General features: G+C 40.5%; 1 protein-coding gene across 1 annotated transcript; it reads left to right on the forward strand.

Annotated features, from left to right (window-relative positions):
• Positions 1–11,293: 11,293 nt before the first annotated feature.
• Positions 11,294–11,978, forward strand: LOC133818428 (uncharacterized). Its single transcript, XM_062251294.1, has 2 exons — positions 11,294–11,581; positions 11,664–11,978. Exons 1-2 carry the CDS (start codon positions 11,294–11,296, stop codon positions 11,976–11,978), a joined length of 603 nt encoding a protein of 200 aa, XP_062107278.1.
• Positions 11,979–14,374: the final 2,396 nt, after the last annotated feature.

Genomic DNA, 14,374 nt, shown 5'->3' on the forward strand with positions numbered 1-14,374 from the left:
GTGTAGCGACCAGTAGTTGTAGCTCGGGTATTACTTTATTATCTTCTTTCTGTTGTATTACTTACTTTCACCTTTCTCTTCCCTTACTAACCTCTTGTGTTTATTTTCATGCAGATATGTCGACTCCCAACATTTTTGACATGTACCAGGCCGAAGAGGAAGAGGAAGTCCCTCAACTTCAACGGAGGTCAAAGAAGCGAACTGGTGAAACCAGTCAAGGCCCTTCAGCCAAGAAGAGTCGACCAGAAGACCTTCCTCAGGGTACACCAACTGGGAAAAGTCCTGCGCCAACTGGGCGAACTCCTACCCCTCCTCCAGCTCCTTCTGAACAGCAAAACACTCCTGTTCGGTCCAATCCTCCAGCTGCGCCTGCTAGGGAGCAGCTTTCTCGCGAAGAGGCCCATGGGGCCAGGCTCGTGAGCTGTGCCATCCGATCCCCTAAGGACCGACTTGAACGCATAGGCAAAGGTGAGCGTGTTGGGACCGCCATGATCCAAGCTAAAGAGCTACCGGTCGACCAGATCCTGAACAGGGCTCTGAACGAGATCTCCAGCGTAAGTGTTTCTTTATTCTTTAAGTCTTTTAGTTTTTTAGACCTCGTGATAAGTCCTAACTTCTTTTTCTTTCGTTCACAGGCCTTACTTTCTGCCACTACTGCTCGTACCCGAGCCCAGGCTTATTTTGAGCAGGTCGAGGCTAAAGTTCTCGAGAAACATCAGGTGAAGGCGGCCGAGGAGGTTTCGGCTGCTGAGGCTAATCATGCTAAGGAGTTGGAGACGGTGGTCCGAGAGAGGGATGCAGCGGTGACCAAACTGTCCGCGGCTGAAGCTGCAAAAGATGCAGCGGTTAAGCTGAGGGAAGAGTACCGGTCGTACAACAAAACTCATCTCCGCGAAATCAAGCATCTGGAGGGGGTAGTCAAGACTAAGGACGAGACTATTGCCACTCTCGAGGGCAAGGTGCAGCAGTTGGAGCTTGACAACTCCAAGAATCTGGAAAAGTACAAAAGGACCACACTCCGATGTTTCTATAACTTCTGGAAACATAATGAGGGTGCTGACTTTAGCTACCTTTCAGAGGAAGTCAGAGCTGCGGAGTTGGCCCGGTGCGCTGCTCAACTGGCTGAAGAGGAGGCAAGAGCTGCGACTCCTGCAACCCCAAGCGTCGTTGGTTTGGAAGAAGAAACCATCGAGGAAGTGACTGACCAGGATGCTGCCCAGGACCCTCCTGCCCCCCATGCCTCTTAACTTTTATTAACTATTTTTCTTTCTTTTTGAACATGCGACCCACGGGTCGTGATGTAAAGACAATAGTTTCTTTTTAAACTTTGCTGCACGGGCAGTAAATCTTTTTTATTTGAACAGTTACATCCAAGCAACAATGCTTGCGGTGTAAAAGCTTAACTCTTGGTGCTATAATATTTTTACTTATTATAACATTTGTCCGTATGACCGAACTTAGCATAGTACTTTGGCATGATTTAACAAAACATAAATTTTGAAAAATACTCTAAAGTACTGTAGCATGCTTTCACTCATTTTGTTCATGTGTTTACATACCTTGAGAGTATGTTTTGCTATCGATGTGCCTTATATGCCCCCCAAGTGATCGAGGAGCTTTAGGTCCTGGGTCACTTGCCTTGACCATGGCCTGTTCAAACATTCCTGTTCGTGTGGAAAAATGATACTTGTGATACAGCAAAACAACACACGTAATGAACAAATACTTACAAATGTAAATTCACAAAAGGTTGGCAAGAATGACTGGCTGAGCACAGTCCCTTATAATCTCGCATTAAAAATAGACTAAACATGTCTTTACGAGTGATTCTGGAACAGAATCTTACATATACGAGCAGTTAGCCATACATCGTGGCTAACCCTCTTTGCAAAACTTGTAAAAATTAAAAAATTTAAACAAGCCAGTCCTTTAAGAAGGGCTGTTTATTGATAATACTTGTGCAGGTGTTCTCCATTCCAATAGTGCGGAACGAGATCTCTGTTTAAGCGTGCAAGTTTGTAGGTGCCTGGGTGAAGGACTTCTTCAATCTGGTAAGGCCCTTCCCAGTTAGGTCCGAGCACGCTAGCAATGGGGTCGCGGGTATTTAAGAAAACTCGTCGTAGCACCAAATCTCTGACGTTGAATTTTCTTTCTTTAACTTTGGAGTTAAAGTACCGGGCGACTTTTTGCTGATAAGCAGCGACTCGGAGTTGAGATTTTTCTCGTATCTCGTCAATTGAGTCTAAGGACTCCAGCATTAGCTGGCCGTTTTGGTCTTGATCGTACGTTAAACGCCGATGCGAGGGGGGATCTAACTCGATGGGTAACATGGCCTCATATCCATAAGCTAAGGAAAATGGGGTATGTCCTGTTGCTGTTCGATGAGATGTTCTATACGACCAGAGGACTTCAGGTAGCTGTTCTGGCCACGCTCCCTTAGCTTCTTCAAGCCTTTTCTTCAGGGTGTCCTTGAGGGTTTTGTTTACAGCTTCGACTTGCCCATTCGCTTGGGGGTACGCGACTGAAGAAAAACTCTTAATAACTCCGTGCCTCTCGCAGAAATCGGTGAACAGGTCGCTGTCAAATTGGGTCCCGTTGTCTGATACTATCTTTCTGGGCAAACCATACCGGCATACAATGTTCTTGATGACAAAGTCGAGAACTTTCTTGGTAGTGATAGTTGTGAGTGGTTCAGCTTCGACCCATTTTGTGAAGCAATCGACTGCCACAACTGCGTACTTTACTCCTCCTTTTCCTGTTGGCAGTGACCCAATCAAGTCTATTCCCCATATTGCTAAAGGCCACGGGCTCTGCATCTGCTTTAACTCGTTTGGAGCTGCTCGTGGGATTTTGGAGAACCTTTGACATTTATCACACCTTCGTACGTACTCCATTGAATCCTCGTTCATTGTTGGCCAGAAATAGCCCTGTCTGAGAACTTTTTTCGCCAAGCTCTGCCCCCCAGCGTGATCTCCGCAGAAGCCTTCATGCACCTCTTTCATGAGTTCCTTAGCTTTTTCTGATGTAATGCACCTGAGCAGTGGCATTGAATATCCTCTTTGGTACATAACACCGTCGAGCAGTATGTACCTTGCAGCCCGCCTTTGCAGAGTTCTGGCCTTGTTTCTATCCGCTGGCAATGTCCCATTTGTCAGATACTCCAGGTAAGGCGCCATCCATGTATCTTCTATATGAATTCCATGCTGGCTTCGGCCGCATCAATGCTTGGTTTACTTAATCTCTCTACTGGGACTATGTTCAAGGTGTCAGCATCTTTAGCACTTGCGAGTTTGGCCAAGGCGTCTGCATTCGAATTTTGGTCTCGCGGAATCTGCTGGAGGGTGTACTTTGTAAACTGGGCTAGCAAATCTTTCGTTTTGTTAAGGTAGGCCATCATCTTTAATCCTCGCGCTTGATATTCTCCCAGGACCTGATTCACGACCAGCTGAGAGTCGCTGTAAATATCGAGCGCTTTTATACTCATATCTCTGGCCATTCTCAGTCCAGCGAGGAGCGCTTCGTATTCTGCTTCATTGTTTGACGCTGCGAAGTCAAACCTGATTGCGCAGTGAAATCGATGCCCTTCAGGCATTATCAATATCACTCCCGCTCCAACGTGGGATTCATTGGATGATCCATCCGTGAATAGCTTCCACGAAGGAGTCTCGTCTTGAGGCATGGGCGCGTCTGGCTGTTTGCACAGCTCACTGTTAGGGAGTTCGGTGAACTCCGCAATAAAATCGGCCAAGGCTTGCCCTTTTATTGCTGCTCGCGGTGAATAAGCTACATCGAACTGTCCTAATTCGACCGCCCATTTTAACAGTCGTCCAGCCGCCTCAGGTTTTTGGAGGACTTGCCAAAGGGGCTGGTCGGTCAGAACTGTGATAGGATGGGCTTGGAAGTACGGACGTAACTTTCTGGAGGCTAGAATTAGGCAATATGCTAATCTTTCGATCGGTGGATATTTCAATTCTGCACTGATAAGCCTTTTGCTGACGTAGTAAACAGCTTTCTGTACGCTTTCTTCCTCCCGTATTAGTACCGCACTAGCAGCAACTTCGGTAATCGCCAGATAAATATACAAAGTCTCTCCTTCGATTGGTTTTGATAGGATGGGAGGTTGCGACATATGACCCTTTAAGGTCTGGAATGCTTGCTCGCAGTCTTCCGTCCATTCAAACTTCTTATTTCCCCTGAGCAGATTGAAGAATGGAACGCACTTGTCAGTTGATTTTGAGATGAATCTACTCAGGGCAGCGATCCTTCTGGTCAGGCTTTGTACATCCTTGATTTTCTTCGGCAACTTCATGTCGATCAGGGCTTTTATCTTGTCGGGGTTGGCTTCGATTCCTCTTGAATTTACTATAAACCCCAAAAACTTCCCTGATCCGACTCCAAAGGAACATTTGAGGGGGTTTAATTTCATCTGATACTTGTTCAACACATCAAAGCATCTCTGCAAATCCCTCACATGTCCTTCTGCCCTTTTGGACTTTACGAGCATGTCATCCACATATACCTCCATGCTTATCCCAATTAGCTCTTTGAACATGTGGTTGACCAGTCGTTGGTAAGTCGCACCTGCGTTTTTCAGTCCGAAGGGCATTACTTTGTAACAATACAAGCCCGTATCGGTCCGAAAGCTGGTGTGATCCTCGTCGGGGGGATGCATGCTGATTTGGTTGTAACCCGAATACGCATCCATGAATGAGAGGATCTCATGTCCTGCAGTTGCATCGACTAGCTGGTCGATCCTCGGGAGTGGGAAGCAGTCTTTTGGGCAGGCTTTATTGAGGTCTGTAAAATCCACACAGGTCCGCCACTTGCCGTTAGGCTTGGGGACCAGCACCGAATTTGAGAACCACGACGGATAAAACGCTACCCTGATGAACCCATTTTCTTTAAGTCTTTCGACTTCTTCTTTTAAGGCCTTTGATCTATCTTTATCGAGCAGCCTTCTTTTCTGTTGCACCGGTGGAAAGGCTTTGTTTATGTTCAGGACATGGCTGATTACTGCAGGGTCTATCCCAACCATGTCTTTATGCGACCAGGCGAAAACTTCCTGGTTCTCTTGCAAGAATCTCACCAATGCCTGCTTTGTGGTAGGTTCTAAATTCTTCCCAACCCTCACGACTCTGGTTGGGTCTTTTTCATCGAGTTGGACCTCTTCCAGGTCCTCGATGGGTCCGACATTTTCTTCAAAATCCCCAAAGTGAGGATCCAAATCTATATCCTCACTTTGGGCAACACCCTATTTGGTGACTTTACCACCTGATTGGGTTTGTCTGTCTTCTGTCATCTGCAATCGTTCTGGGGTAGCGCTCCTCGACGCTCCACTTTTTGCCTTTGTGATCGAGGCGTTATAGCACTCCCTGGCTTCCCTTTGGTTTCCCAAAACGTATCCTACCCCTGCGTCCGTTGGGAACTTCATGGCTAGGTGCCACATGGAGATGATGGCCCTCAGCTCAACTAGTATGGGTCTTCCAATAACGGCGTTATACGCTGAAGGACAATCGACCACTACAAAAGTGGCGAGTAGTGTTCTTGAAGCAGGCGTTGTACCCGTTGTTACTGGAAGTTTGATCATTCCGGCTGGTGCGAGTCCTTCTCCAGAGAAGCCGTATATGGTTTGATTGCAGGGCTCCAAGTCCTTTACGGACAACTTCATGCGTTCCAGCGTTGATTTATACAGGATGTTCACTGAACTTCCTGTATCGACCAGTACTCTTTTTACCATCATATTGGCCATCTGGATATCCACGACCAGCGGATCGGAATGTGGGAACCGGACGTGCTGGGCATCGTCCTCAGAGAAGGTTATCCCGTACTCCTCTGAGCGAGCCTTTTTCGGCGCGCGGTCCTCCACAGTCATCATCTCGATGTCCTGGTCATGGCGTAGAGTTCGAGCATATCGTTCTCTAGCCTTTCCGCAATTTCCCGCGAGGTGCGGGCCTCCACAGATGGTTAAGAGCGTTCCGGCTATGGGGGCAGGCTGTAATGGTGGCAAGCGCTGGCGTGTGGACGTCTGCTCGTTGCCACCTGGAGCTTCTCGTTGGGAAGTTTCCGAGGCCCGTACGTACCTTCTCAAGTGTCCTTGTCTTATAAGGAACTCGATTTCGTCTTTTAACTGGTTGCATTCATTAGTGTCATGTCCGTAGTCGTTATGGTAACGACAGAACTTGGTGGTGTCTCTTTTCGAAATGTCTTTTCGAATGGGCCCAGGTTTCTTGTAAGGCACACTAGAGCTTGTGGCCTGGTAAACCTCTCCCCGAGACTCGATGAGGGCAGTGTAGTTAGTGAACCTAGGTTCATAACGATTACCCTTGGCTCGTTTATTGTCAGAGGTGGAAGGCTCGTTATATGGCCGTTTCCCACCATTTTTTCCATTACCGTTGCCGTTTTTATGGCCTTTGTCGTTGCCATCAGGTTTGGAACCATTGGCGGCTTTGGAAGGTTCGGCGGCCTTTTTACCCTTGTTCGAGGGTTTCCCATCGTCAGCAATGGCTTCCTCGAGTTTTATGTAACGATCGGCTCGATCCAAGAACTCTTGGGTCGTTTTAACTCCTTCCTTTCGGAGACTCTTCCAGAGGGGAGAGCAACGCTTTACCCCTGCGGTAATGGCCATCATCTTGCCTTCGTCTCCTACTATTTTTGCTCCAGCCGCCGCCCTCATAAATCGCTGGACGTAGTCCCTCACTGACTCTCCGTCCTGCTGGCGGATCTCGACCAGTTGGTTCGCTTCGGTCGGGTGGACACGACCCGCGTAGAACTGTCCGTAGAACTCCCTTACGAACAGCGCTACCCCTATAGCGCTGTAGCGCTCGGCCCAGAATTTTTTTTTAAAATCAGAGGGGTGCGATTTTCTCCCTCATTTCCTCCACTTTATTTTTCTTCATTTCTATTTTCTTTTCTCCATCTTCTCCATAACCTCCATAGCTCTTCCCTTGCAGCCCTTTTTCCCAGAAATTTCTCCACACACCCTCCATCTCTCCTTCATTTCTCCTCTTACTTCCTTCCTTTCTTCCCTTTCTTCTCCAACCTATTTCAATTTTGCCCCAAATCTATTTTGAAACCCTAGGAATTCATTGATCTAATTTCTTGCAAAAGGTGGAAATTTTGAAGGGGGTGTTCACATTCAAGCGTAAGGGAATCTATTGCAATGGTTTGGTAAGTGGTCTTCTTCCCTTTCCTCCTCCGATTTGTTTTGTTGTGGTATTTGGGATTGGCTGGCCTTGATTGATTGAAGAGGGTGGATCACTTTTGTTGTTTGGGTGTGGGGATTTTAGTGATTTGTTTAAAAGGTTGAATATTGTAACTGTCTGTGAAGAGGAAAAGGGTCCATTGATAGGGGAGGTGCTGTAAAAATTTTGTCTTGTGGTTTGGTGATAATATAGATAATGGCACCCAAGAGTAGAGCGGGTAGAAATAAGGACAAGGGAAAGGGGCAAGCATCTGCGTTTCAACCTAGGGAAGATAGTTCTGAGCATGAGTATGATGAGACTCGATTTATCAATTTCAAGGCTTAGGAGCGGTATGAGAAATTTGTCAGGAAGCCTTTGATTCCCGAGCGTGAAGTGGAATTTCAGTCTGAACCGTTTGCTCATCCGATTTTTGAACGGGTTCGGGCGAATCTCATGAATAGGAAATGGGGCGATTTTGTAACTAGACTGGCACAGGCTAATGTATCGTTGGTGTATGAGTTTTATGCGAACTTACGAGATAAACACAATGACACAGTCTTTATTCGAGGTAAACGTGTGCCTTTCACTGCTGAAGCGATTAATAAGGTGTTCAAAGCCCCGCATATAAAACAGGAGGAGGAGGAATATGCCCAGTTCTTGAATGGATCTATAGATTTTGCGGCTGTGGCTGATAAACTGTGCTTTGAAGGCGCTCCTTGGAATTTATCTGGCAGCCTCCCTAAAAGTATAGCATCATGCCAGCTTAACATGGAGGCGAGATTTTGGGCGTTCTTTGTGTGTGCTCGATTTATGCCAGTTAGTCATGTGTCTGATATGACTAAAGATCAAGCCTTATTGATGTACGCATTGATGCACGGCATGAGTGTTAATCCGGGTATTTGGATCAAGGCCAACATCAATTTCTTTGAAAAAGGGCACACTACTGGAGGTTTAGCCCATGGATCCGTCATCACGATGTTGTGCTGTAAGGCTGGTGTCCCAGAGTTTGTTACTAATATCTATCATTCGCTGCAGCAACCGTTGTCCATTAATTTGATGAACGACTATCCTGAGCCTTCTCTATATGTGCCGCAAGCAAGAAAAAAGGGAAAGCGCCATGTGGAAGCTGATGTGGAGGAAGAAGCTGAACCAGTTTTATTGGGTGGCGGTAGCAATTCAAGCTTGCAGCAAGTTAATGAGAAGTTGGATTATCTAATCCAACAGAATCAATATATGGTTCAGCAGCAGCATATGGTGAATCAGTATTTGGGCCAGCAATATGATTATGAAGTGAGTCATGTGGCTCAATTAAACAATTTGGTGAGCCGCTGGTCGCTAGATGATTCGGATCGTACTTATTTTGCTCCACCTCCACCCTATCCACCGTACTCTCTGTTTTACCCTCCGCCTCCACCCCCGTCCTTTGCTGGTTTTCCTGCACCTCAACCTCCGCAGTCTTAGCCTTTCGAAGGTCCTTCGTTCCATCCACCACCACCGCCATACTGATGTGGCTGATCAAGTAAGTTCTCTTCCTCTGTTCCTTTTTTTTATCACATTGGGGACAATGTGCGTCTTTAGTTTGGGGGGGAGCTTATTCTATTTTTATTTTTATTTTTGCGTTATTTAGTTTAGCTCTTAGTCTTTTGTTTGATTTTCATGTGTTGTTTAGTGTAATTGTTAAACCATCATTCATGTCTGTTGTTGCTTTGGCTTTGCTCGTGAAAAGGAAATTGAATTCAACTGTGTGCTTGGTTCAATTGTTTTAGAGTTTAATTTAAAAGTTTTGTGGGAAATTTTTAATATGATTTGAAAATGCAACATTTTGGATTTTATTATATGTGTTTGACTAGGGTTGGTGGAATGACAATTTGAAGTTGATAGAACTTGCATTATTTGGCCTTTGAGGTGAAATCCTAGATGACATGTGTTTAGAAAAATGATTTAGGCAATTTTATTGGATTGATTGTGCCTTTCAAGCCAACCTTGATTTAATTATCCTTAGTTACCCTTTTTGAGCCTTAAACTTTGTTTTTGTTCTTGATTATACTATCTGAGCCTAAATTTCTTAACTTCATTACTTTTCCTTTTCCTTTGTTATCACAAGCATATAATTTGTGGGAAAGTATAATGGAAAATAGTGAGGTATTGGTATGATTTGAATGTAGTATGATTGTACAAAAAGAAGAGAGAGAGAAACAAATCAATTTGTCACACCCCTTGATTTTATTTATATAGAAAATATTAAGTTTGGGGGAGTGTGATTTGATTTCAAAAAAAAAAAAAAATTGATATGAAAAGAAAAGAAGAAAATGATGAAAGTGTTGTAATCTCTCTCTCTAATTGTATAAAAGGGTGATTTTTGGTGTGGTAAAGAGAAATTTGGCTGGTTTTAAGGTTTTATGCTTATGGTAACGATTGAACCTAAATGACAATTTTATCTACCATTGCCTAAGCCTAACGCTATAACCTGTGAAAGTCCTTTTGATTTCAAAACACGTGTTATTGACATTAGTGGAGAAGGTCAAGTAATGCAAGCATATTGAAAAATTGGTTTGTGGAATTGTCTGGAAGGAGTTGAGCATATATGATAGAGTCCAAATGTTGCAGTCATTTTCATGATATATTTTTTATTTCCCTAATTGAACTTTACAAATTGGACTTTAAGGCAATTGAGCTGAAATTCTGGTTATTATTATTGCAATTGAGATATCATGAGTTTTGGCAAAGCAGTATAGATGGTAATGATGGTTTAGCTTGTTCATTTTGTGTTGTTTCGTTTTGTCAGTTTAACTTAGTATTTACTCGAGGGCGAGTAAAGATTTAGTTTGGGGGACTTTGATAAACGAGTTTTAGGCTCGTTTATGGTCCTAGTTTTTAGGCTATTTTTCATTAGTTAGGATTATTTTATTTCGGAATTATGCTCGTTTGTTCTTGTTTCAGGGTGATTAATGTTAAGTGATGCAAATATTGAAAAGGAGTGAAAATGGAATGAAATCGAGACGGATTTGTGAATTCTGTTGGTTCTGTAAGTAGCGCTAGGAAGGAATTTTGAAGAAGATCGGCACTGACTTTAGCGCTACAGCGCTACAACATCAGCGCTACCAAAAGAGCGCTGGTGCCCAGATTTCCCCCATTTCGGCTCTGAGTTTAGCGCTACAGCGCTGGGTTCGCGATTTCTGATATATCTGGTTATTTTTTATGGGCAATTCAGTCTTTTCCAGAGGGAACTTTTAGTAGGATTTTTGGGAATCATATAGGCGACAGAGACAAGGCAAAAGGGGATAACGACGGCTGGAGTAAGAACACCATATTGGAGGATTGATTGCTGGGTTTTTCATCTTTTTCTTTCAATTTTCATGTTTGTAATTGAACTATCATATGGCTAGAATGAATATCATAGGCTAAATTTTCTTTTAGGGCTTTTATGTGAATCTTTTGGAAACCCTTGTTATGGTTTAATGCAAAATTGATGTTCTCTTCATCTATTTCAATTCCTTGCAATCTATGTTAATTGTGCGATTATTGATTGATCACCTCTAATTGCTATTTTATGAATCAAATTGAAATCTGAAAAGTGAAATTTGATATGCTTTGATTGTTTGGATGCAAATTTAATTTAGAACGAAAGTATCTAGATTATTTGCCTATTTTCTGAGTTGCGTGGCTAATGCCTTCTACATGATTCAACTTACCATAGAAATATAGGAAGTTGTCATTTAGATTGAATTTCATAAGTCTTGACCAGATTATGAATTGTTTCTGCAACTTATTCTTGAATAGGGAGAAGGGGATATAGATGCTTTCATTAGGAAATAAGAGGGTGGAAAATAGAGGATCATAATTGTCCTAATTGTATTTTCTCTGTTAATTTGTTTAATTCTTCATTGTGCTTCGTTAGTATTTTTCTTAGTTTAAAATCTCTAAAAATTGTTTAATCAAATAGAATTAAAATATTAATTGATTGGTAATTGATAAATCAGTCCTTGAGGACGATACTTGGTTTTTACCATTTTATTACGAACTGCGACTGTGTGCACTTGCACAGCATAAATTTTGCAACAATGACCACACCTCTTCAACATAGTTCTAAACTAACTTCTTTCTCTTTCAAAATGACTTCAATTCGAACTTCTTCATACTCAATTGAAGAAGATGTGCACTTGTGTCATGTGTATCTTGACATTTCTCAAAATCCAATCATAGGAATTAACCAATCCAGAGATCAGATGTGGGCAAGAGTTGAATTAGCGTATCACTCTAGACAGTTTAGTAGTCAACCTCGACCGAGAAGATCTTTGCAAAATCGAATGATGACCATTCTTGCGGTAGTTTCAAAATTAAGGGGATGTGTTAACCAAATTGAAAATAAAAACCCAAGTGGTGCTTCACAAGAAGATATTGTGAGTATATATTGTTATAGTTTATTTTTAGTTAGTAACTTATTTTTAATTTTATTGACAATATTTATTTATTATTCAACAGTTAAATCAAATGAAGATGCTATTAGCACAAGATCCAAAGTACAAAAGAGGGTTCAAATTTTATCATGTGTGGTCCATTCTTAAAGATTGTGAGAAATTTACAAATGACAACACCAATTCACCAGCTAGATTCCAACAACAAGGTCGTAGTTTCAATTCCCCCCAATCTTGTTCTTCTGGCTTCGAATCACCGACATCGACATCCACTGGTATGAGTTCATTTGATCTTAATATGAATGATGAGGAAGTTCCTATTAATTTATCTGAAAGACCTATCGGTGTGAAAAAAGCAAAAGGAAAACAAAAAAGTGATTAACAATAAGAAATTAATGGATCAAAGTCAAAAACTTGTTAACGTTATAGAAAAGGGGCAACTTTGAAAGAAATGAACTTCTGAGACAAAAAGTTGATGTGGCTAGAATGAGAGAAGAGAATAAACTTTATTTACGGATTTGAATTCTATATTCAATCCAGAGTTTCTCCAATTTATTCAAAGCGAAAAGAGAAAAATTTACAGATCAAGAGCACAAACATCCGAACATGAAGAACAAGGAGAAGGATCTCAATATCAGGGATCTCAATATCAAGCATCTCAGTTCCATAGATCTCAATATGAAGAAGAACAAGGAGAAGGAGATGAAGATAAACATCAACGATCTCAAAATCATTCACAAGATTATAATCAATATTATGACTAGCTTGACGGAACCGGGAATAATTTTTAAAATTATTAGAAGTATGTCTTAGTTTGTCTTGTGTTCTATATATATATATATATATATATATATATTGTTGTTGTTTTCCATTTTATGTTTGGTGTGTTTGATTTTAATATTAGAATGTAATATTTTAATTATCTTTTGTATCTTTAATCAATTTCAATATTAATTTTATTTTCTTATAGTGTAGAGTGATAATTTTCATAAACAAATTATATAAAAAATTAATTATGAAATATTTAAAATTTTATTTAGAAAATTAAATTATGTGTATTTATAATTTAAAAACCCAACATAAAATATATACCAAAATAATACTCATATATTTATATAAACTAGATACAAGCAACGTGCAATATGCACGTTTGCTTAATTTTATTTATAGAATTTATTAATTATTTTTATTAAATTTATATTAATGTCATATAAATTTTGAAATAAATATCTTATTTTAATTAAATAATTTATTTATTTTTGTTTAAGTTTATGTTTGTTCTCGTTTTTGAATTTGGGAGTGACAACAAAAGATTATATATTATATATTTAACGTAATATTATATATTATACGTTGATTTTAAATTTAAGTTTCTTGCTAGTTTTTAAAAAAATAATAATAATTTGTTACTAATTCACATTAGATTATATTATATGTTTAATATGATATTATTCTAATAAGTAAGTTTAAGTTTAAGTTTAATTAAATTTTATTTAAGTTATAAAACGTATGATTTTATTATTTTTAAATAATTATTATTGTAAAATATCTCAAATATATCATATTTTAATTTGTTTAATTATTTATTATTTTAAAATAATTATCATTGTAAAATATCTGAAAAATATCTTATTTTAATGTGTTTATTTATTTATTATTATTAAGTAATTATCATTGTAAAATATCTCAAAAATATCCTATTTTAATTTTTTTAATTATTTATTTTATTTTATTTAAGTTTAAGTGTTTAGAAACTACTGTTAAATATAAGAATATTATGTTATTTATTATTTTTAAGTAATTATCATTGTAAAATATCTCAAAAATATCCTATTTTAATTTTTTTAATTATTTATTTTATTTTATTTAAGTTTAAGTGTTTACAAACTACTGTTAAATATAAGAATATTCTGTTAAATATAAGAATATTCCATCAAAGTTAACATTAAAAAAATAAAAAACCGTTAAAACCAAGAATTTCCGTTATCTACACTGTACGCCCTGGTTTTCCCACGGGCTGTTAGCAAGCTGAGATACAGCCTAATCATGAGATACGGTCTAATCATGTCTACCACGTGGACATCCCCAGGACCGGAGCTGCCACTCGATAGATCCTACCTCCTCAGCTCGAGGTAACCTAAGGGTTCGCCAATATTAGACTGAGTTTGGACTTTGAAGGCCACAGATCGAGGGAAGTATACAGCTCGTGGTACGAGCTAGAGTTGGAGGCTGTGACCTTTTATAAAGTCAACCACGCAAGGTAAATGTGCATATATCAGACATCAGGTGTCTGATATATCCCTGACTTCTCGGACACGCAGCATGAACGTGCGCATTCTGGCACCCACGACTAGGTTGGGCCGTGCGGCCCATTATCCCCCTTACCTATTGATTAGACCACACTTCATGTGTCAGGTTTTAGGAATTAATCATGAATGTCACAAAGTTGACATGATAGGTAAGAAGGTCACGGGATGACCTTCTTACCAACTCCCAGGTGCCCTCTCCTATAAATATGGAGACCCTGGGAGTTGCAAAGGGTTGGATTCTATTGTGTAAGAAATACCCTGTAAAATAATACCAAGCATATAGCAATAATATTGACTGGTGGAGTAGAAGGATTTTAACCTTTGAACCACCTAAAAACGTAATTGTGTCACCAGCCCATTTCTAAAAAGATCATTCATCTATTTCGGTTCAACATAAGCACTAATCCCTTCCTCTTATTTTCTTAATTACCTGTTGGCGAAGAACCGCGTCAACAGTTTGGTGCTTTCA

The sequence above is a fragment of the Humulus lupulus genome, chromosome 1 (genome assembly GCF_963169125.1).
Source record: "Humulus lupulus chromosome 1, drHumLupu1.1, whole genome shotgun sequence".
In the NCBI taxonomy this organism is placed as follows: Eukaryota; Viridiplantae; Streptophyta; class Magnoliopsida; order Rosales; family Cannabaceae; genus Humulus; species Humulus lupulus.

What these genes read in the sequence shown, in the direction of transcription:
- LOC133818428 (XM_062251294.1), top strand. Translation starts at nt 11,294, where the DNA reads ATGACTTCAATTCGAACTTCTTCATACTCAATTGAAGAAGATGTGCAC. An exon ending in GTGCTTCACAAGAAGATATT is followed by an intron (nt 11,582 to 11,663) that starts GTGAGTATATAT and finishes ATTATTCAACAG; the next exon opens with TTAAATCAAATGAAGATGCT.